Genomic DNA, 23,049 nt, shown 5'->3' with positions numbered 1-23,049 from the left:
CAGGGAACATTACTAAACAGCATTTTTGCAACTTCCTTGCCTTTTAGAAAGCAATGAAACCTGCCTCTCTGGCACAGAAATGTCATTTAATTTTAAAAAGATACACACAACAGTATTTTCATTTACAGGTTCCAAGTTATTTTATGGAGCAATAATAGTTCAGTTCTATACTGTGCTGAAATGTCAGAACCCTTAAGTCAAGTGAATATACACAGTGCTGGAAGCATTAACAAAAACACAAAATCCATTCTAGAAAAGTTCTTCTTCAACCCATCCTGTAGTTTTAGGAATCATACATCAGAAGAATGCAAGAAAAGAAAAAACTATCACTACTGGAAGCTAGATTATAGGATTTCTTAAATCATACTGACTGTGCTCCTTCCTGAATCAAAGTAAAGTATTTTAAGTGTGGAAAATATTTAGGCAGTGACACATTTCAATTTCCAGATAGTGCTGTTTTCCTCCTGAATATCAGAGAAAAGTTCCAAACAATACTTATATTAACTTATAGTTCAATAAATCTTCTAAGAGCTTGTTTGAAGCACTGGGCATCACTAATCCAAATTAAAATGGACAGTTTGGTTGACTTTGATAAAGTAACAACAGAGCCACAAAACTATCCTTGAGAGAAATAGGTCCCAAGAAATATCATAATTAAAACTAGGCACCTTTTACCAAGAAATCAATATTAATAATCCTTCAATCAGTTCCATGCTAATAAGAGGCTCTAAAATATCAACTAAAAAGTAAAAACTTTTGGGGAAAATTACAGAATTAGAGTAAGGTACAACAATGAAACTCACTGGAGCACGCTCAAATCAAGGTGCCACAATAGAAGGTCTTCAGAGTTGTCATGGAAATAGAAAGGATAGGGATGAAGAGGTGGCTATAAAAACCAGAACTTAAAATATTAAAGGGCAAAGTTGGTAGACACCACAAAATAAGGAAAAAATGAAGAGAAACTAAAAAGAAGGAATATTTTATGTTGTTGTTTTTTTACTTCCCAGGAATAAGAACATTCTGCAGAGCAGTTATCTAGCACAGTAATGGGAAGAAGAAAGCAGGATAAATCAGATTCTAATGTTATTGAATTGCCTTTAAAATGCAGTTATATTTGTGCCTTTCTAGGCTCTGCCTCTGTATGATCTGTAGAATATGTTGCAGAGCTTTCCAAATCTAAAAATATATTCAGATAAATTCACCTAACTTTATAAATCCACTAGTCTAAAATCACCATCACCATCTTTTCCCCCTGTGTTCCAGAGCAGCCCTAAACCCATTGCCTTTAATCAACTCTAGTTTATCTAGCATAATACCTGTCAGTACATAACAATTTGCATGGGTAAGGCGACTGAAGGGATGTTGCTAGTGAGCTGCAAGATGTTGAAATATGGTAAATTCTAATTAAATAAACTGATAGGTAAGCGGCTCTTTAACAGGAAACACACTTTCCTGTGGAGAATCCAGGAAGTGAAGCACAAATCAAAGAGAATCAGTGATAAGATGCGGGGTGGGCACACTTCAGCTTTAGACACTATTTTCAGTGAAAACACTCTGCAGGAAAGTTTGTGCTGTTGATGCCACAAATAGAAAATAACTAATGACTGGATTTAAAACAAAGGTTAGTCAAAATAAGTGAGAAGGGAGCTGCAAACTGGAAAACGCTTAAAATAGCACATTAAAAATGTTACATGTGAAGTCACGATCACACTAAGAAACTGAAGGCAATACTCAGAAGTGAAGTTTTTCTGTCACCTGTTTTGCTTGATGCACTTAAAGCAGCAGTTTTTCAAACCTCTTTTTTTACTACAGCAGACAAGTTCAGATATACTGGCTCCTAAAGCCCAAGCAGATTTCAGCTAGAAAACATGCACAAAGTCTTGAAGAATCAGTGGTACTCTTAAAAGATTCTGAGGAGTATCAGTAATGCTTCAGACATATATTCTCTTAAGGCCACACATTAAAAGCCTAACTCGCTTTTTGTTGTTCTCAGATCATATCTATATGTCTTCCTAACAATAAGAGATCTATTTATCCATTAGCAGCTGGGTGACTATCTCATGACCAAACCACATGGGTGGGTGCAATCACATATCTTTCCTATGGAATCAGCAGTGAATGTCTATGCACACACACACCACCACCACCACCAGTGTCCAAGTGAAAGAAAAATCAATCAATTTAAGTGGAAATATGAGGACTGATGTTATTCAAAACTCTTTTGCCATGTGTTTTACATTCTAGACCCTGGTTTACAACAAATGAATTCCATACTGATATGAAAAAGCATTTATAAATAGATGACCAGGACTTGTACCTCCTATTCATTCTTCTTTCTAAAACCTAGTCTAACAGTGGCCAGTTTCCACACAAAATGTGATGTAAGAACAACTATATTGAGCACCCTCCCTAAAGACAACAAAATGCCACCATCGCTAATGGAGGACAAATGCTACTTCAACTGCTCTTAAAACCAAAGATGAAATTTTAAAAAAGGAAAAGGTGAAATAATGCATATTAGCATATTTAAAAACAAGGCACAAAAAGTACAAACTCAAAAGCATCACTTCTCAAATAGTAATTTCTTTTAAGTACTTATATTGCATGTGATTATTCAGGTGTGCTTTCCATGCATCTCTCTCTCCCCACAGCCAGCTTTATGCACTATTTTCCTCATTTTACAACTGGGCAACTAAAGCAGAGAAAGCAATCCCTCCCTGCAAAGTCACCCTATTCATCACTAAGCTAAGATCTGAACCCTCTTTCAGTTCTGTCATGAGATTCCTTGGACCCACAGTACTCAATTTCCCCCCCGAAGTGATTTCATAGCTTCTGGAACCTCTACCCCTGCTCCAATCTGAGAGAACTGTCACCTTCCCTATCCATCAGAAGAACTTGAATGGCAAGCAGTGGGGGAAGGTAGCTACCACATCCTCTTAAAGTCCTTAGCTCAGAAGCAAGTACATTTCCCCTCTCCCTTGAAAGGTTGAGTGGAAGAGACGCACAGAATAATATTTGCAGCTCTAAGTGAGAAGCTTCTCAACTTCAGAATTTGCTGTACATATAATCCAAGGTGACTAAAAACAAGACCATTTCATCTGTCATAGCCTGAAGTAGCCAGAAGAGCTGGTGAGAGAACCTTCTCATTCTAGGTCCAGGGCATGGGGTGTGGAAAGGGAGACACCTATGCAGTTTATCCTCTCTACTGCTTCCAAGTTGCAATGAGCTTATAAAGGCATACAATTTTCTCCTGTGACTGACTTATTCAATAGTTTGTAGTTGTTTTCTCCTTTCTGTGAAGCTCAGGAAGCCAAGGAAATTAGTCCTATAATCTGAGAAGTGTGCATTAATTTATAATCTGAAAAGAGCTCCGCATCAACAGTTTATGCTAACCACACATTTGCCATATTTGAAGAGTAGCATCAGTATAGTTAAAATCTACATAATAGGAAGCAACTTACACAAACAACTTATCACATTTTACCCACGACGCTGCATTGCAACCACATAAACATGTGATCTCAGTGTTTGAGGTGGGCCCAAAGTGAGTTTTGGGAGTGAAGGAAAGGAGACCCAAACCTTTTCTGAATCAAAGGGATATTTATAACAGAAACCGAAAATTCCCACACACAACACTCCTTCATACTTTGCAAGGCAAAAGTAACCAAAAGAGAGAAGCTGTACTTTGCGAGAGGAAGAAAAGAAATTCTCTGTGTACAAGTTATCACCCATCGTCGCATGGGGGTGGTGTCAATAGAAAAATCAAAACAACTGACATAAAAGTACACCTTTTTAATAAAGAGCAACATCCTCTTGAGACAAATAAGCAGTTTTGCTATAAAACTTCAGCTAAACAAGACTTTCAATTGCATAAAATTGACACTTTTAATACCTGAAGGAAACTCATTTAATTCAGTTACCTTGTCACTGTCATCAGTACAGATGTGGTCTTGATGGATTAACTGGCACTGGAAGGAAGCACCAACACCACCTGCAAGTAAAGAAAGGAAAAAAATGCATTTGAAAACACAGACCGTATACTCAAATCTAGCTATCATGGCTTCTGTCTTTGTGATTCTAGGACAGGAGGAAGACATTTCTTCATGAACTGCCAAAACATTTTCTCCAGATTAACAATGTGCACTTGTTCATTGACCTAATATTTGTATTCCAAGAATACACAAGCACAAGTTAAGGGAGACATTTGTGCAATGATTGCAGAACTAAGTTCTGAGATGCGGGGTAACCTAGTTCAGAGAATCTGCTCAGCTTTTAAGGCTCAACGGAGAGGACTTAAGGAAAAGTTACCATTGCCTCCTTGCATCAGTCTACCTTCACGGAGTTGTTGCCAGACTAAAGCATCAAATATGGGCTTCTTAGAAGATATAGTACAAATGTTAGAAAATAAATAACCAAGTGTCATGCCTCTCGTGAGTTTCTCAAACTGCTATAAATTTAACAGTGGCCAATTTCATTTCCAATTGACAATTTCAATGTAACTACTTAAGCCAGAGTGAGCCAAAGAGCACAGAACCTCTGCCATTTATTCTCCCCTCAGCTTTTTGATAAAAGTCTATTCTCCTGTTTCCTTTGTCACTTTCTAAGGTGTTTGTGTAATAAAACGGGGGGGGGGGGAGGGGTGCCAATACATTAAGATACACGTATATATGCAGTGGTGGGAAAAGGCTCATTTACTTTTTAAACAGACCCTAAAGCAGCTTGGATGGCAAGGCAAAACAAAATACCTTCATTGATTTTAATGTATGCTTTTATTCTATGTGTAAGGTAAAGGTAAAGGGACCCCTGACCATTAGGTCCAGTCGTGACTGACTCTGGGGTTGCGGCGCTCATCTCGATTTATTGGCCGAGGGAGCCGGTGTACAGCTTCCAGGTCATGTGGCCAGCATGACTAAGCCGCTTCTGGCGAACCAGAGCAGCGCACGGAAATGCCGTTTACCTTCCCGCTGGAGCGGTACCTATTTATCTATTTGCACCTTGACGTCCTTTCAAACTGCTAGGTTGGCAGGAGCAGGGACTGAGCAACGGGAGCTCACCCCATCGCAGGGATTCAAACTGCCGACCTTCTGATCGGCAAGCCCTAGGCTCTGTGGTTTAACCCACAGCGCTACCCGCGTCCCTATTCTATGTGTATATATGCACTTAACAGTATTGGTAAACTTGTGCTGCTTAAAAATACAATGTATACTTTCTGAAATGACTAAATATAAAATCCTACAGGATACTGTCTCCACTTTCCTCTCCCCTTATAGCAAGCAATACATAAAGGTAATGTAGAATGCTTTACTCTTCAAGAATTGCATAATATGCCTTTTATCAGTACCCTTTGGTTTTTCTGTTTTAACAATTCTTTCTTTTATTTTCTTTCTTATTCTGTACTCTTTTCAAAACAATATTTTGTGCATGTAAAAAGCATGGTGTTTTGATACTGTATTTTCTCTTTAAAATTAAAGTTATTTACACACAAAAAACCCTACTACAGGATAAAATCACCACCACCACCCCCCGATAGTAAGTACTATAGATCTCAGTGGGGCTTACATCTGAGTAGACATCAACAGCAAAGGTGAGCAACCTTTTTTCAGTTAAATATCTAACCTGACCTGTGTAACACACAAGATGTACATAACTGTCTATTATAGCCTTCCAGCATACGATGTGTTTTCATTAGATCTTATTGCCACTTGCCTTGGGCTGATCTTATGCAAAAAGGAAGAAGCATATTGCCAACTTTTAGAGCAGTCCTATAGATGGGGGTGGGCATGTGACCCTAAATATGATTTCGTGCAGTCCTTGGCCTAATTTCAGAGGCCCTATGCTAGCTTATAAATTCAGATCTCTGTTCCTCCTCTAAGGAAGATAGAAGGGGTGGTGCAGAAAGAAGAAGAGGGCAAGGGGCCTTTCACAGATTATCCCTTCCAGCTCTTAACAGAGATTACAAATGTGTGGGAGAATAGTAACTAGAAGGATAGGCAATTTTATTATAATACTAAACATAGAACTTTAATACTGAAGCACACTTTCTTCTCTGTGGCAATCTGTACATATAAAAACCTATTGGAGAAGTTAGACCAGTTCTGAACTGCATGTGTATGTTCATCCCTTGAAGATGAAGACACACACACACACACACACACACACACACTCAACTACAGAACAGCAAACCCCAAAGCCATCAACATGAGGACAACTGCATAAATATTAAGAGGTGTGGGTATAACATAGCCAGTCGGTCATTGATATGGCTTCTTTGAACTGAATCTGTTGCCAAGGTATTATTTAAAACAAAGTATTTAGATTGTCATATCCTTAACACTAGATTTGTAACAATCTACTTCTTAGAGACCAAAGTTTTGTGTCCATGCTGGTTCCCCCAAAACCATAGTGTAAATGACGTGGTCTTTTCCTGGACCACCTAATGTCATAAGCTTTCAAATTGTATCAAAATGTTTAAATCTAGATGCTATAAGCCACTCTTCTTGCTTTGAATACTTATGCCTGACAAGAATTTCCCCGTAACATGAAAGCTTACACTCCCAGCACACTGAAAATTATACAGACTGCTAAACAGATTTTACCAGAACATTCTTCCAAGTAAGTACAGTATCCTTCCTCCCAAAACCTAAAATAATGTCTGTTTTACAGACACTTCCTATATAGGCACCTTCACTATATTGTTTTAGATCCCTGCTGAAAACCTCCTTATGTATTTCAGAAACCTCCCCAGACATATAATTAGTTATCCATATTTGTTTTTAAAAGATCTTCTGATTTTATCCATATTTTGTTGATAGTTAATTTATGTATACTTGTGAACAGCTTTGATGATTTTACGTACAGTGGTACCTCAGGTTAAGTACTTAATTCGTTCCGGAGGTCTGTTCTTAACCTGAAACTGTTCTTAACCTGAAGCACCACTTTAGCTAATGGGGCCTCCTGCTGCCACCGCACCACCAGAGCCCGATTTCTGTTCTTATCCTGAAGCAAAGTTCTTAACCTGAAGCACTATTTCTGGGTTAGTGGAGTGTGTAACCTGAATCGTATGTAACCTGAGGTACCACTGTATTAATCATTTTATTATGTACACTGCCATGAGTTTTCCAGTTGAGCAGTCTCTCTCTCAAAGCATGGCTTTCACTTGGTGTGCATTTTTGTTTTCTTCAACTGCATTTAATTTCAAGTATTTTAAAAAAACTATTTCAACCTAACTGTTGAAGAGGAAAAGAAACGTGATGCTTTAAAAGAGCCCTTCATGCTTTCCTCCACCCATACACTTGAAATGCCACTGCTAGCCCATGAAGCTGAAAAAATAGCTTGTAGAACGTCCAGCAGCAATTGCTACTAGTCGCATTATGCCACAGAAATTCTTTTGGTTTGGAGTTCCCTTCCCTTCCCTTCCCCACATCACTGCTCTCCCCCCCCCCTTTTCCTCCCTGATCAGCACGAAGTATGGAAAAACAGTGTTCTGTTATGAAGCCACTATTCTGCATTCAGTAAAAACATGTCCAGCCCTACCCAGTACTTGGCCTCTGGATGTTGTTTGTTCATGGACTACAGCCAGTTCACATCATTTGAAGCCTGAGCCACCTCGCTAGCAAACTAGCTGGCTTTACCACAGCTACTGGAGCACAGTTCTCGTCATGGCTGCACAAAATATACGGGGACACAACAAGCTGCTTCTGGCAAGCCCACGAGCTTGCACATGCCCAGTGGGATTTTGGCCTTGTTTTTCTTCAAACAGCTTATTCCCATCATGCTGTATCACAAGCTGCTTTTGCAAGTACCCTCAATATTAGGAACAAAGCTTGATGTGCAACAAGGAGGGCTGCAGTTTGAGAAACAAATGTCCAAAGCCCCCTTGAATGCAGAAAGCCACTTTCAATGTTCTCTAGATCCTGACTGCTGTCTTTCAAGGAGTGTGGTTCCACCTTATTTATAAGTTAATGTTACAGCTTTCCATTCAGAATGCTTAACATTTTTCACATTCAGGCTACAGGAAACTAGTTCCCCAGTGGTTCCTGGAGGGCATTCCACAGTTTGGGGTGGTGCCTTCCACTTTCCCCTTATGATTAAGCAAGTTCCTTGTCACATTTGATACTTATTTTGTAGCCAGATTCTCTTTGTTAGCTCTGCTCTGAAGACTTACATAGAAAGCTGTTTTATGGTGAGTCTGACCAATGGACCATCTAGGTCAGTACATGCAGGTCTGCCTTACCAAAACAATGCTTTCCCTGGAAATTATCTGTTAGGCAAGCGTTCACATAACAAGTTGACAATTTCCTATTTCTAACTGATTCCCAACCATGGAATTTTGACCCCCCCCCAAAGCAAAAAACAAAACAAAACAAAACAAAAAACCCAAATGGGAAAACTTAAAAAAAATGCTCTGATTTGTCCGATCGCTCCTCCTCCTTTGAATTTGGTTCATGAAACAAAGCCAGACAGGACAAATATTTATGAACAAGTCAGGTGAAAAGAGGAAGAGAGTTGTCTCGTGTTGACAAATTACATCAGACGTTTTACCAATTTAGGTCTGCGATGAAATGGACTCTGGGTATACAAAAGCTTATGACACATAAACCTGTGAGGTGCTACAAAACAGTTGCTTTTATTTCAATGCACTCCAAAAGTCTTATTTATTTTATTGTCTGTTCACATATATTCACATTAGTGATATATTCACTTTAGTGGCTTGAAACAGAGTCAGAATTCTGGCAGAGATAAAGGAGGGGAGAGGCAATTAAGTTTGAGGGAGAGTGTGTCTGCAGTAGTCCCCCTTTGCTACTTCAAAGCACCCCGTTGCAGGCATTTTGAAGAAAGGAGGGAGGGATTTGGGTGTAGCAAAATGAGCAGTTTCCCCCCAGTTATATCCAATATGGATAAAATTTGCTGTGGAACATTCTTCCAAAAAGAGATTCAGCAGGCACTCTTACTTTTGACTTTCAGTTGTCTCTTGAAGCCTGTTCTTATAACAGTAGGTGTATAAATTTTTGATTACCCAGTAGTTTAATCACTTAAATTATTATTTGTCTTGTTTTTAATGGTATTTTATGTCTTTATGTTGTACACAACACTGATATGTTATGATGACGGTACAGAAATACTTTCTAACCAGTGGAGAGATGGGCGGTGACAACCCACGCAGGATCACATTTCTCCCCTACAGGAGAATGGGGATTTTAGAACAGCATAAGCAAAGTTATGCATGTAGGTGTGTGTGCGTGGCTGCCAGGGGTGGGGGGAAGAGGAGAAACTGAAGGCTGAACTAGAGAGAGCTAAATTAGACATGATCAAAGCTTACATATCCTCAGTGGAATTTTTGACATTATCTTGTCAACAGCAGACCCCCACCCCAATTTCATACCACAAAATACTTGGGAAACTACCTTCCGATGGGTGATTCCTATTTAACAAACAGAACTCCCCTGCAGTACACTTATACCGATCAAAATGTATTTTTAATGCTCTGACTTTCAAACATTCACACAGGGTGAGGAAACAGATTTGTATTGTTGCCCATGTGCACAACTCAGCTGTCATGCACCATCTGTGAAAGCCACATCTAAGTTGCAGTACAACCATTCCGTATTTAGGTGAGCAGAAAAAGTTTATACTATTTAGAATTTTGTCTCCACTTGATATTTTCAATTTTTATATTTATAGTTTTAATTTTAAGAGAAATTAACAATGAAAAGATGAATACAGTCAAACATAATAATACAAAATAGCACCTTCTTATATGTACATTTATGTTGAATGGGAGAGGGGGGATTCAGCTGGTGAACCAGACCACTCCAGCATTCATTCATGCAAGTATCTATATATGGAGTTCATAAGGTATATCTGATAACGCCCCATATTTTACATTTTAACCAGCTGCCTCTTTTAATAATGGCAAAAAATAATAGTCCAGAAAACTATGCTCTGTGCTCCCATGAATCATCTCCCTACCTTGAACATTGTCATAATAAACTCTACAGAGGAGCCTCTTCTGTTAAAGGAATGTCCTGGTCAAGTGGCCCAGACAAAATATGCCATAGCAATAGAATGCACAGTTCAGAACAGGAAACTGACAATTATTTTTATCAGACTTTCCTTCTAGCAGTTATAACATTAGCTCAGGGGACCTCTAACTAACTTGCCATATAATAGCAATTCAACCCTGTTCAGAAAACAAGCTACAAACCTCCCCAAATGTGGACAGCTAGAACTGGCTTCATAGGCAAAATTTACTTCGACTGTAGACATAGGGTCGTCATATGGGGGAGGGAGAAGTACTTTAAATAGGCCAGAGGACTCTGGGAAAGCAATGTAAAAATAGAGGAATGGGTGAACATTGTTATGATGCAAGGAAATAATCAGGAAAGTACTGGTGTAAGGTAAAAAGAACTGACTGAAGGCTAGAACTGATGTGGATGTTACTCCAGCTGCAGAAACACTGAGGGTCTCTAGGGACATAGGGAAGTGTCTTATACAGAGTCAAACCATTCGTCTATCTAGCTCTGTTGTCCACACATGCACTGGCAGTGGCTCTCCAGGGCTTTAGATAGCAACCTTTCCCTGCCTATCTAGAGATTCACTTTAGATATTCATTAACTTCTGGCAATACTTCAGAGTGCTAGTTTTAGTTTACAAAGACCTAAAAGGTCTAGGACAGGGTAATGAAGAACTGCCTTCTCCCATACAAGTCCATTGACTAAGCCAACCAATCTTTCTCTAGTTGTCCATGCCTTCAGAAATCAGGTTGGCCACTATCAGACAGGGGTTTCCATTCCTTCTAGAGCTGTGCGATAAATTGCCATACCTTTATTAACATTGTGTTAGGTGTTTCAACAAGAAAATATACCAGTGAAAAAGAAGTGGACACTTAACAGCTTCCCAAGGGGGAGGCCTCCACCTCTTGGGAGAAAGAGGACGCTTGTTCATCCCCTCCCTTGCCCGAAGATGGAGAGAGTGCTGCTACAGGTTCTGTCGCCAGGGCTCCCTTCGCCTTTACTGGCAGGGCTTTCTCAGCTGGGAAGAACGAAGGCTCTCGCCCCCCAGCCAAGCAAGGTCCCCAACTGGTGTGCGCATGCCAGAGGGACAGGGGCTTATTTGCGGACCTCAGCCAGGGAGCGCAAAGCCTCCTGCTGCCCAGCTGAGGGAGCCCAGATCCTCCTCCTGCTCATGTGCAAGCAAGAGAAGGATCGGGGCTTCTTCAGCCCGGAGCAGTTACAGTTTAACGGAGCCCCCATCCCTGGCTCGTGCGAACCAGTGGTGGGTTAGGGGCTCTGTAAATCTGCTTGGCTGAGGCAAGAGCAGCCGTGCACTCCTCAGTCAAGACGTTTTTTTTAAAAAAGGAGGGAGGAAGAAGCTGTATTAGTGCCTGGCCGATGCATCTTGATTCTCATAGAATCATAGAGCTGGAAGAGACCACAAGGGCCATCAAGTCCAACCCCCTGCCAAGCAGGAAACACCATCAGAGCACTCCTGACATATGGTTGTCAAGCCTCTGCTTAAAGACCTCCAAAGAAGGAGACTCCACCACACTCCTTGGCAGCAAATTCCACTGTCGAACAGCGACACTCTGTGTCACTCACTCTGTGCTGGCATGAGGGGCAAACCATGATGGCGGTTTCAGTCAGCGGTATATTGTTGTTGAAACAGCCAAGGCTCTGAGTCCCTCTGCCTCCAGCGGCCAGCTGAAGCTTGTTTCTCCCTCGCTGTGCTGGGCACTGGAGACACACAGGAGTGATGGCAGTTTCATTAGCGATATACCACTGAGTGAAACCACCATCACGGTCTGCCTCTCATACCTGTCCTGGGCAATATATTGATATGTCGCCCAGGTCTAGCAGAGTGGGCTCTTTTGGTAGTGTCACCACCCTTCAAAAGTGCAGGGAATGGCAGCCCAGGTGAGGGCTTTCTCTGTGGCAGCCCCTACATTGTGGAACCCTGTCTACAAAGGTGCATCAAGCAGTTTTGTTGTATGGATTTCTCACCTTTGTTTTGTGGGACACACCTCTTCCGCTGAATTTATACAGTTTTGTTCCATTTGGAATGATTTTCTATGCAGTGGTTTCAACTTTTTAAAATTGTGTATTTTATTGCTGTAATCCACCCTGGGATCTTCTGTTGAGGATGGGAAAGAAATCTTATTAAATAATCTGTCTGAATATGGATATATACCACTTCTGAAACTAGAATATGCAATCTTTCCTCTGCTGCTGTTCTCAGAGTTGATCACATTCTTTTTGCTGCTTCTCCAGTTCACATATCAGTTGCCGCTCTGCCAGCCCTGCATTGTAAACTCCAGCCGGTTGTTGTTCACCTACTCCAATTACTGCCAAGTGAAATAAAACCTATAAGGCTGTTGAAAGTTGTTCTTTCCAGTAAACGGAGCAACTAATTGGAAACTGCCAACTACTTGAATGCTGTTTTCATTATAAGACAGTTGGCATTATTATTGCCATATTGGCCCCAGAGAATAAAAATACCAGGCAGCGAGCTCTTCCTGTTGTCCATAATAATTTTTCTGGAAGTTCACCTGAGATCTTAAAGAATGTGTGGTTTCACCTTAAAGTTAATACAATTCTCTAGATGTTCCACAATATCAAGACCATTCTATGCCATATTTGAAGTCCCACAATGAAGGGGTGTAGATTTTTAAGCTTATAATAAAGGATATTGTTTAAGAACAAGACATGGGTTTCCAAAATCATGTACCATTTTTCCTTGACAGGTTGCGAGACCTGCAAACTCACCTCCAATATAATCAGTTACTATATGCAGAACTGAGTATATCTGGTAACTTTACATGCTAGACTGCAGTATAAGCTGCACATGTCTGAGCGTAACATTAACAATGCATGAATATAAGAAGCCCATTAGTTGTAACATACTAGCTCATGTCAGTCTGCACAGCAGCCCATGTAGCTGAATGCATCTTTACTTCTCATAACGTGAATATATATAAGGTTAGATGAATTTTCTCCCTTAATCCTGCACTTCTGATTCCCCAAAATGTTTTATTCATTTTGCCCACAATATTTTGACTAAAATCTTAGGTTATGACAAGTATTCTCACAAATCAGTTTTTAAGTATTAGTCATGTAAGTGTAAATTATATATTCAGCAGCACAAAAAGCACACACACCCCCGGCAAGACCCCTTATTTTTGTGCACATGCTTGATGGGTTTTTGCTTCAGTTTTTTTGCTTTTAGCACAGAAATGTGGTAGCCTACAACAAAAAATAGTTTGCCATCCTCAATGACTTGTGGCCAACCTGAAGATTCTATCATCATCATCATCTTGTTAGTTATTAATTTATTACTTATATCACAGCCACTCTGGGCAGTTTCAAGCATAATATAAAAATACACTGAGACATCAAACATTAAAAACCTCCCTGTACAGGGCTGTCTTATAATACCTTCTAAAAGTCAGATAGATGTTTATTTCCTTGACATCTGATGGGAGGGTGTTCCACAGGGATTACACCATGACCAAGAAGGCCCTCTGCCTGGTTCCCTGTAACTGCACTTTTCACAGTGAGGGAACTGCCAGAAGACCCCCCAGAATGGGACCACAGTGTTCAGGCTGAACAATGGGGGTGGAGACGCTCCTTCAGGTATACAACACCATTACTGAACACCTATCAATTTTCCAAGTGCTTGTTCATGACAATTGCAGAATATTTAAATACAGATGGCAGAATTCTTCACAACAGACTTCAAGTAGGTGAAACTCACAAGGTGACTTGCACCTTAAAACAGAAGTGTATATGAACAAAATCAAGCAGGATTCTGTTGCCTCGCCTTGAGGATCTTATAGTAGATGGAAGTGCTTAGTACAGCAATTCACATTAATAGTCAGACAGAATGACATGCTAGGGCCAAAATGAAAAAGTTATTTCATGGCCCGTCAAACATAAATTAACTTTCACTCTCCCTGTCTGTCTTGGTCTCGCTCCAATTAGTGAGCATCTGTCCCAGTCTTGTTTTCATGAAGGGCAATATTCAAGCTCAGCATTTACTTTTGTCTATATTATATAGATATTATATACACTTACACGTTTTCAAAGTATTATGAATGCCACTAGAAACTTTTGCCAGCATGTTTGCAAAATACCCTGGTAATATTTTCTAACTTGTTCAACTTTCTATTACCCCATCCCAAAACATCTTAATTATTTAATATTACAGATTAGTTCTAGATATATATTTCTATATAAAAAGTCCTGCTGGTCTGAAGACATGTGATATAGCCACCTTGCTAAATTTAAACAGGTTTGGTTCTTGTCTGTACCCATACTGCAGACTGCCCGGGAACACCATGAACACCACTTTCAGTTCTTATGAAGGAAAGGTGGGACTATTCATGTAACAAATGAATGAATCAATGAACAGCTCAAATTCACTCACTGTATTAAAAAAACAACCCAATAATTTGCTTGCATCTTTCAAGTCACTGTACAGCTTCTTTTCTCAAATCTGCAGAATTATTCCTCTTCTACAAGGTACAACTACAGCTGTATGCTGTAGTTATGATTTCATTATTCAGGGTTCTGATTTTAGGACTCCATTCCCAGTATTCTGCTGAATAAACTGTTCACAAAGTGACTCTCTAGCTCCATTTCAAAATATGCAAATGAAGTGCAACCCAAGACAGTGGAAATGATACATAATCAACCCCCCACCCTATCCCTGGGTCAAATCTCACTAAGGCCTTAAACTTGTGCCATCTGGCTGCCCTCCCTCCGTGTAGAACAAAGCCCAATGTGTGGTTTTTTTTGTGGTTTTTAAAAAAATCTATTATTGCTCCGTTGGCTCACAAGAGCCAACTATTTTAAAATCAATTATACAGATGTGAATTTCATGGCAATAATTTTTTAGACAGTTAATTTTATCTGTTACCTAAGCAAAGTTAGTATTAGTGGCAATACATTCTAGAATGCGCTATTAGGCTTCAACTTATAATTAAAAAATCATCTAATGTTAATGTGAATATCTGAAGGGCAGATGTCCAGTAGCTCTATTAAGTTGTAGTACTGTATTTATTTATTAGTCATTTAATGTTGGCTTCATGTGCTGTAGAGGGAAATGAGGGGCATATGGGGCTCATCAACCAGGGATGCTAGAATCATAGAGTTGGAAGGGACCATGAGGGTCATGTAGACCAAGCCTCTGCAATGTTGGAATCTTTCACCCAGTGTGGGGCTCAAACCCATGACCCTGACATTAAGTGTCGCAGGCTTTACCAGTAGCCCATCTAGGAGAAGGATAACCCTGATTTGAAACCTCTGCTGCCTTGCGGCTATACTCATTCATGAGAAAGGCTTTATAAATAATCCCCAAGAAAAAATCCATACCCACTGCCTTGAAGGAGATCTTTGGGAGAAGAAAAAGCTAACAAGTAAACCCTACACAAATCCGGTGGAGTCCCTTAGGCAGTTTGATGGCACCTTATATGCCTCCTTCTGGCAACTCCCACAGCCAAGCTGGTACCAAGTGTATTGCTCTGCTTTCCTTTGCACCACACTGGTGAGGCCAAGAGGTCTTGTTTTCTGGGCAACCCAGGACCTCCATACACACCACCCAGGCTTGCGCCCCAGAGAGGTCACTTCAGTGCTGCTAACACAGCAAATCAATGTAGTTGTGAGTTACTGGTTTCTGCAGCTACATCAGGCACATCAGGCACTTCCACTGCTTTGTCTTCACCCCTGGATGCACACTCCATTGTCTCTCAAGACAGACTGATGCCAACAAAAAATAATGTTGGATAGTTAAGTTGGTAGGAGCATGAGACTTAATCTCAGGGCCGTGGGTTCAAGCACCATACTGGGCAAAAGATTCCTGCATTGCAGTGGGTTGAACTAGATGACTTTCATAGTCCCTTTCAACTCTACAATTCTATGATTCTAATACCAAAAAATATTCTCTGGACTACTTACAAACAAAACAAAAAATAGACTTTAAAAATATAGCAATCAATATAGTAACCAAATGGTAAGGATTCCATAAACTTTGACGTTGGTAGTTTGGTTGTCCAAGTATACCTTAGGCTTTATGCAGAAATGTACCTCAAAGCCACATCTAAACTTCCACAGTGTACTGGTACAGAATTCAAGATAGAGGCAAAAAAGGTACAAGTATCTATTAAAATAATAGATCTAACACAATATAGTTTGCATTTTCATTAAAAGATGGGGTATCCCGTTTCTTCTAATATCCAACAAGGGGTATCCTGTTTCATCTCTAATAGTCAACATACTGAGCTCATGTAATTAGTGGACTTGTGTAATTATTATCACAAGGGAGTAAGGGAAAGGGCCAAGAAAACTATATGTGAGTAACTGTGGTATGTAGCATCTTAGACAAACCACCTTAAGATGTCACATGAGGCCTAAGCAATGGGGAAATGGGAGCAATGAACAGGAAAGTATAAACACTGCACAGGCTGGTTTAACAGTCGAATCATTTCTCCTCCCACAAGAAATCCTGGGAATTGTAGTTCTGTGAGAAGGGATTATGGGGCACACTGAATTCCCAGTGCCCTGAAATACTATTTCCAGTATCCTTTAGGGGAAGGAATGGCAGTTGTAATAAATATTTGTAGTTAAAATGCTGCAACAATTAAGTTCTTGCAAGTTCAAATGTGCCTCGGCATTTCAAATCCAGGAAGCCAAAATGGTCAGTTGCAAAGAAATTATCCATAACAGACCTCACTATTTTAACTAAGCACCAAGGTAATACCCGGAATGTGAGAGGCTAAGAATAAAGCAAGACTTGCAAAGACATCTTTTTTCCAAAAACGAGTACACTGAAAGGGACTCAGGGCAACAGTATTCACATAACACTAAACTGAAAGTTAATTCTACTAATTGGGGGTGGGCAACAATTTATATCACAAAAAAACTGGTTTCTGCAGCCTAGATGCTCTTAAAATCCTGAGAATCCTAGCTTCCACTAGCATTTCTAGCCCTTAGCATTTCTAGCTGCTTAGATTAATAGTTTTCACTTCAAACATGGACAATGCAGCTGGTGCCAAAAACTTAAATATGTACTATCACAAACTTTCAAAAAATACGCAGGCAAAAAAAAAAAAAAGAAGAAGAAGAATCAGAAACCCACAAGTATCTTTTATTTTAATAGAGATCCTAATTCAGATTTTAATATTCATACACACAAATCAAAGAATTACAGAAGTTTTTAGCAGAAAATGTTGAATGTTTGCTACTCAAATGACCTAACCCAAGGAAGTCTGAGAGAACCAGCATTCTGGAGGCTTCCACTCTCCTTAAAGATTAGCTTCCCCAGTCCTAACAGCTATGTTATCTATTGAGGAGGGGTGTTTCAAAAACATGAGGACTTTTAAAGTGTAGCACTGTGGCACACAGACCTGGGTCACATGTAACACTAACCTAAACCATGGCATAGCCTAAATGTGCAATTTCCCGGACATAAAATAATGGTCGCTTCAGATCGTGTTGTTCCCATATTTCTGTGAGTAAACCCATGATTTTGCTTAGTGTTACGTCAAAACCTGGACTTGTGATATCTCTTGCTCCTGCCAAACCACAAGCTGTAGCCCAGGTTTGTTCTATGGCTTACTGAACATGGCTTGTCTATAGGAGATAAACCGTGAGCCCAGGTTTGGACATAATGCAAAGACAAAATCCGGTTTGACTTACAGCAAAATAGTAGCAGGACAACCAGAGAAGGAGCAAAATGACTGGAATCTTTGCTATGGGAACCCACACATTAATTGGTTTGTGCTAAGCCATGGTTTAGCTTAGTGTTACATGCAAACTAAGCCACAGTCTTCTGATGTATTCATCTGGATAGCTTGTACTCAACCCAAGAAATCCCCAACACCCTGAAACTCATTTCCATACACAGGATTATCCTATGATTGCTCAAACAGTATCAATTATTTGCCACAACGTTATTAAGTTTAAAAAAATACTTAATAAACTGTCCAGTTTATAAATTGTGGAAGGAAAAAGCCACTGCACGTAGAAATAATTTAATGCAAAGCTACTATCAAGCTGGACACTAAATATGAGTAGAATGCTCTTTTATTTTAGTTAAACTGTTTAGCTCTTTTCTCCCAGAAGAACTGTATGTTTGTACCTAACATGTTTCAGTTTGACAATGAATCATTTTGGCACATCTTACATAGTTACAATTCATTATTTCCTCTCTTCTAGAAAATAGAATAATCAGATGCCTGACCTATTAGGAGCATGATTAATGGCCAGGTTCAGACATCACTTTAAAGCATAGTTAAGGTTATACTGGGGTTTAATGTGAACAAGCGGTATGTTGGGGTACACTGCTCAAAAGTCCATGCTGCACTCTTCCACTGTTGCTTCCATTGGCACACTGGGGAAGAAAGAGACCACAGGCTGTCTTTGAGTTATGTGTGAACCGGCTCTCCTCGTTTGTTTCTCCAAAACAAACCTTAAGTAATAAGCAAAGTGCAAGCCTTGGCTTCCACTCATGGTTTGTTTGGAGAGAAACACACACAAAGCCAGCTTCTGTTTGGTTTGTTACCCAAGCAAAGAGAGAAAGAAGAAGTGCAGCAGGGATTTTTAACCTTAACTATGGTTTTAACACAATGTCTGAATCAGTCCCTTTATCCTACTAGGGTATCACTTCCTACTGTTCTACACGTAAGGCTAGTGCAGATACAGTGGTACCTCGCAAGACGAATGCCTCACAAGACAAAAAACTCGCTAGACGAAAGGGTTTTTTGTTTTTTGAGCTGCTTCGCAAGACGATTTTCCCTATGGGCTTGCTTTGCAAGACAGAAACATCTTGCAAGTTTGCTTTCTTTTTCTTAACACCGTTAATACAGTTGCGACTTGACTTCGAGGAGCAACTCATAGAATGCGGTGTGGTAGCCTTTTTTGAGGTTTTTAAAGACTTTGGTGATTTTTGAAGCTTTTCCAAAACTTTCCCGACACCGTGCTTCGCAAGACAAAAAAAATCGCAAGACGAAAAACTCGCGGAACGAATTAATTTCGTCTTGCGAGGCACCACTGTATAATGTTGATTGATCCTTGAACTGCCATTAAAAAAAAAAGGAATAGCTAAGCATGTGGAATTACCTTATGAAGATCATTGGCCCCTTGCAGCAAAGTACACCCCAGCAATGGCTTTCTAATGTCCAATGCCCTGTACTTGAGTTCATCATAAAACGTACTGCAGAATGATCCTAGGACTTTCATGCAAAGTATGCTGTGGTACAATGGGTCAGTAAATCTGGCTGTTAACCAGAAGGTTGGTGGTTCAAGTTCACCCAGGGACGACTGTGGACAGGATACCTGCATGGCGAGGGCTGGACTAGATGACCCTCAGGGTACCCTTCAATTCTACAATTCTATGATCCTAGTGGCTCTACCACTTAGCCACCAGCCCCACTGACTTGCCTTTGGCACTGTAATTCTTTCTGAGGCACTATGAGAGGGAAGGACAGTGGATCACAAAGGAATTTTATCAGCAACTAGTATACTGCTGCTTATGAAACAGTGGCAGGAGTATTTTGACATAAACAGATTGACAAATAGACAAAGCTGTAATTCCTCCCCCCCCCCCCAATTTATTTTTATATTATCAACTCTCATTGTGGGTAACTCTCCTGTTGGTTCCCAATCCTGCCAATAGAGCTATAAGACATATCACAGTAGGAATGAAACTGTAAACTGCTGTGACTGTAAAACTATATTACCAAGAAGTTTTACAAAAAAAAAGTAGGATCTTGGCTCCTTTGGATAGGAATTTTGGCAAAGAGGCTCAGTCTGACACAAGCCAGATTTTAACAGATACAATGGCTGGGTTTGAAAGGAAGTACAATACTGGAATCTGTACTCCTAGTATATATGTATATAAACAACAACACAGCCTCCCAGTTTAGGTGCACTTCAAAATATACAAAGAGCATAAATTACAGCAGTAACAACAAAACAATCCTAGTTGGCTCAACTGAAAGTGAATTCTTGTTTCTCTCCCCTTCCCTACTAACAGATCATTCTTGGCGGCGTGCTTTTCAGAAGTGCAGACACTTTCCATAAGCCATAATACTACATATTTTTCCCCACCACAAATGATTCCAATCTAAATCAAACTGTTATCTTAGCATACTTGAAGTTATTAATATACACAGAGACAAGGAAGCTTTGATGCTGCAGAAAGATTTGGGTGGTCATGGCTTATCTTCACAGAGTGAATGCAACCCCCATCCTCAACCCATGTCTGTCAATGTGTAGCAGACTGTGTGGATCAGACTTTTAAATGGGAGAGTGATGACCCAAACCCCACTCTACTCTACCAGTTCTGAAGCAAGGTGGGCCCTGGGCAAATCCCCATCTCTCCTCTCTAGCCTAGTTCATGGGGCTGTTCCAATGATAATAAGAGACCATTTACACTGTCCCAAGCACTCTGAAGAACCAGTGTAGAGTCCCAGAATGTTGGACTAGGGCCTGGGAGAGTAAGATTTGAATCCCCACTCAGCCATGAAGCTCATTAGGTAACCTTGAGCCAGTCACAAGGTTGTTGTGAGGATGAAATGGGGAGGAGAACCATGCACACCACCTTGAGTCTTGGAAGATAAAGATGGTATATAAATGTGATAAACAAACAGCAACAGCAACAACAATCACATTGCACCTCTGCAGAAGATCAAAACAAGCTGGGGGGAGAGAGCAGGAGCAGGAGTTGTGTGGGCTGCAGATAAGTATGGCCCCAGTGCCTCAGCTGATTAAATGACTGTATTTGTGTATGTGCTTGTACATGCGTCTGACAAGACGAAATGCAGGTGCTACATGTAAGTGGAGAAGGGACCTTGCAAAGCTGCAATGTCAGAAGATTCTAAGAAGGGAAAGGGGGCAGGCAGGAAAAGGGAGTTTGTTAAGGCTGAATCAGTTTATTGGCCTAGTGCAGGGGTCTGCAACCTTTAAGACAAAAAGAGCCACTTGGACCCGTTTCCAAAGGGGAAAAAAAACTGGGAGCCACAAAACAAGCTAAATGTAAATAACCACACATTCTTCCCCTCCCCCCATTCTCTCTCTTTTCCCTGAGTCTATTTCAGATAGCAAAGAGGGGTATGGTACCTCTCATATCCATTTTTTGCAAAGCACCATGTGCATAGAGGGCATTATACAAATTAATACATAGAAAAGTGTCTGTCCCTCCCTGCAGTTCAACTCCCTCTCTTTTTACTGTAGCAGGAACCCCCCCACCCCAATCATTCTGCTTGTACAAACTTCATACACACACACACTCACACACTACATACGCCACATTTCTGTTATAAATTCATAGAAAATCAACCATACATTGGATTTGCACTGTTCCATTTTTATTTTACTCCATATGACAAGAACTAAGAAAAGGGGAGGGGGGTTTGACCCTGGTCAGCCAAAATCCCTTCACTGTCTCAGCACATCTGCAGGAGCCCTGCCCAGATGATCCCAGACAGAAGACAATCAAAATCACAAAGAACCTGCATATGGGAGTGGATTCAGCATGGACTGAAACAAAGGACAATGATCAGATCTTCCCTCAGGGGGCAGGAAACTGCAAACTCCCTTTTGTCTCCTGGAAGTGACTCGAGGGGTAGGGGGGAAGGGAGGAACCAGCCAGGTGACAAGACACTCAGGTTACCACCAACTCCTCCCTCAACCCCTCCTTTCTGTAATGTATGCATGATGTTACCACCACAACTCCACCCTCAACCCCTCCTGTCTGTAATGTATGCATGATGTTTCTGGGGGTGGGCTTGATCTAGAGGAGGGGAATTTCAAAAGTTTTTATAAGACCTGGCACACCATTTTTCTGGGTCCTTCCTCTCACCTGCGAGTGAGGGGAGCACCCTGTCGCGACAGTCTTTCTTCAATAAAGACCAGGCCTACAGGCTGCTGATTTGCTTCAATTTGCTCTGGTTGGTGTTTTATTTTTGTCCAAGGGAGCCCTCAGATTTTTCCTGCAACAGTTGGCGACCATTCTCAGGGACACTTGGTTCTCCTGCAAAGGTGAGAGGGGAGATAGAGGGGATCAGGCGCCACTGGGCAACCTTAGCCCAGGGATCCTTCTTCCTCTCCCTGCCTCCTCTTTGCGGGCGGTAATCAATCGTCACCAAAAGCCCAACCAGGGGAAGCAAAGGCGAGGTCAAGCCGGCTAAGGGGAAAGGATCCTGAAATCCGCAGGGGACATCTTCGAACGTGAGTATGGTTTGAAGTAAATACATTGGGAGGGGGGTGGAAAAGGAACATCTTCACGACAGCCAGACTTTCCTTCTTTCATTTCTGACGTTACCCCTCGGAGTCGCCCGGGTACGTTTAAATTCTGTCCTTTTCTACCCCGATTCTCCCCTTTCGGAAAGTGGCCAGGGAAATCGCGGAGCTTTACTGTCTGGCGCTTACCTCTCGGAGTCGTCTGGGTACGCCAAAGCCTTTCTCTTCTCTCCCCTCAATTTCTTACGCGGAGTGCAGCCGGGGAAATTGTGGAACTTTACTGTTTTCCGGCGCTACCCCTCAGAGTCGTCCGGGTACGCCTTAATCTACCTATCCCTTTTCTCCCCCGTTTTCCGTCTTGGAATTGAGTCCGGGAAAGCGTGGCTCTTTTACTGTTTCTCTGATGTCTTCCCTCGGAGTCGTCCGGTGGCATCTTTTCAAAAGTATTTTAACACAAGGTCATTTGCTTCCTTTCAAACCTTGGTTGTTTTCTTGGACCCCGATCTGGCACTGCATTGCGCAGGCGTTCAGTAGGGGATTCCGAACTTAGTCTCAAAGGCTAGGCAGGAGGCTGTTGTGGGTGGTAGAGGGGGTTTAGTCTTGTAAACAGCGCTGAGGTAAAGGAATTCCGGGCAGAGAGACCCGTGGTTTGAGTTTTCGGGCAGAGGGACCCGTGGTTTTGAGTTTCAGGTTCAGGTTTGAGATCTCCAGAAATTAATTCGTGGTTTATAGATAAGTAGGAATTGTGTTAGTCAAGGGTACTTTGAGTACTGAAAGGATCTTTTATCTGTCCCCCCTTTCTTTCCCATTGCCC

The 23,049-nt window shown here is 41.0% G+C and overlaps 1 protein-coding gene across 1 annotated transcript in view; it reads right to left on the bottom strand.

The window, feature by feature from the left end:
• The window catches only part of RNF38 (ring finger protein 38), an 84,763-nt gene that overhangs the window by 28,935 nt on the left and 32,779 nt on the right, over nt 1–23,049 (bottom strand). The window contains exon 2 of the mRNA XM_080986832.1: nt 3,921–3,991. Coding sequence (XP_080842958.1) covers nt 3,921–3,991 — 71 coding nt within the window. The remainder of the gene's footprint in view (nt 1–3,920; nt 3,992–23,049) is intronic.

Source organism: Podarcis pityusensis, assembly GCF_964106645.2.
Source record: "Podarcis pityusensis genome assembly, chromosome: 17".
In the NCBI taxonomy this organism is placed as follows: domain Eukaryota; kingdom Metazoa; phylum Chordata; class Lepidosauria; order Squamata; family Lacertidae; genus Podarcis; species Podarcis pityusensis.
Note: the sequence above shows the minus strand (reverse complement) of the source record. Positions and strands in the feature narration are given on the sequence as shown.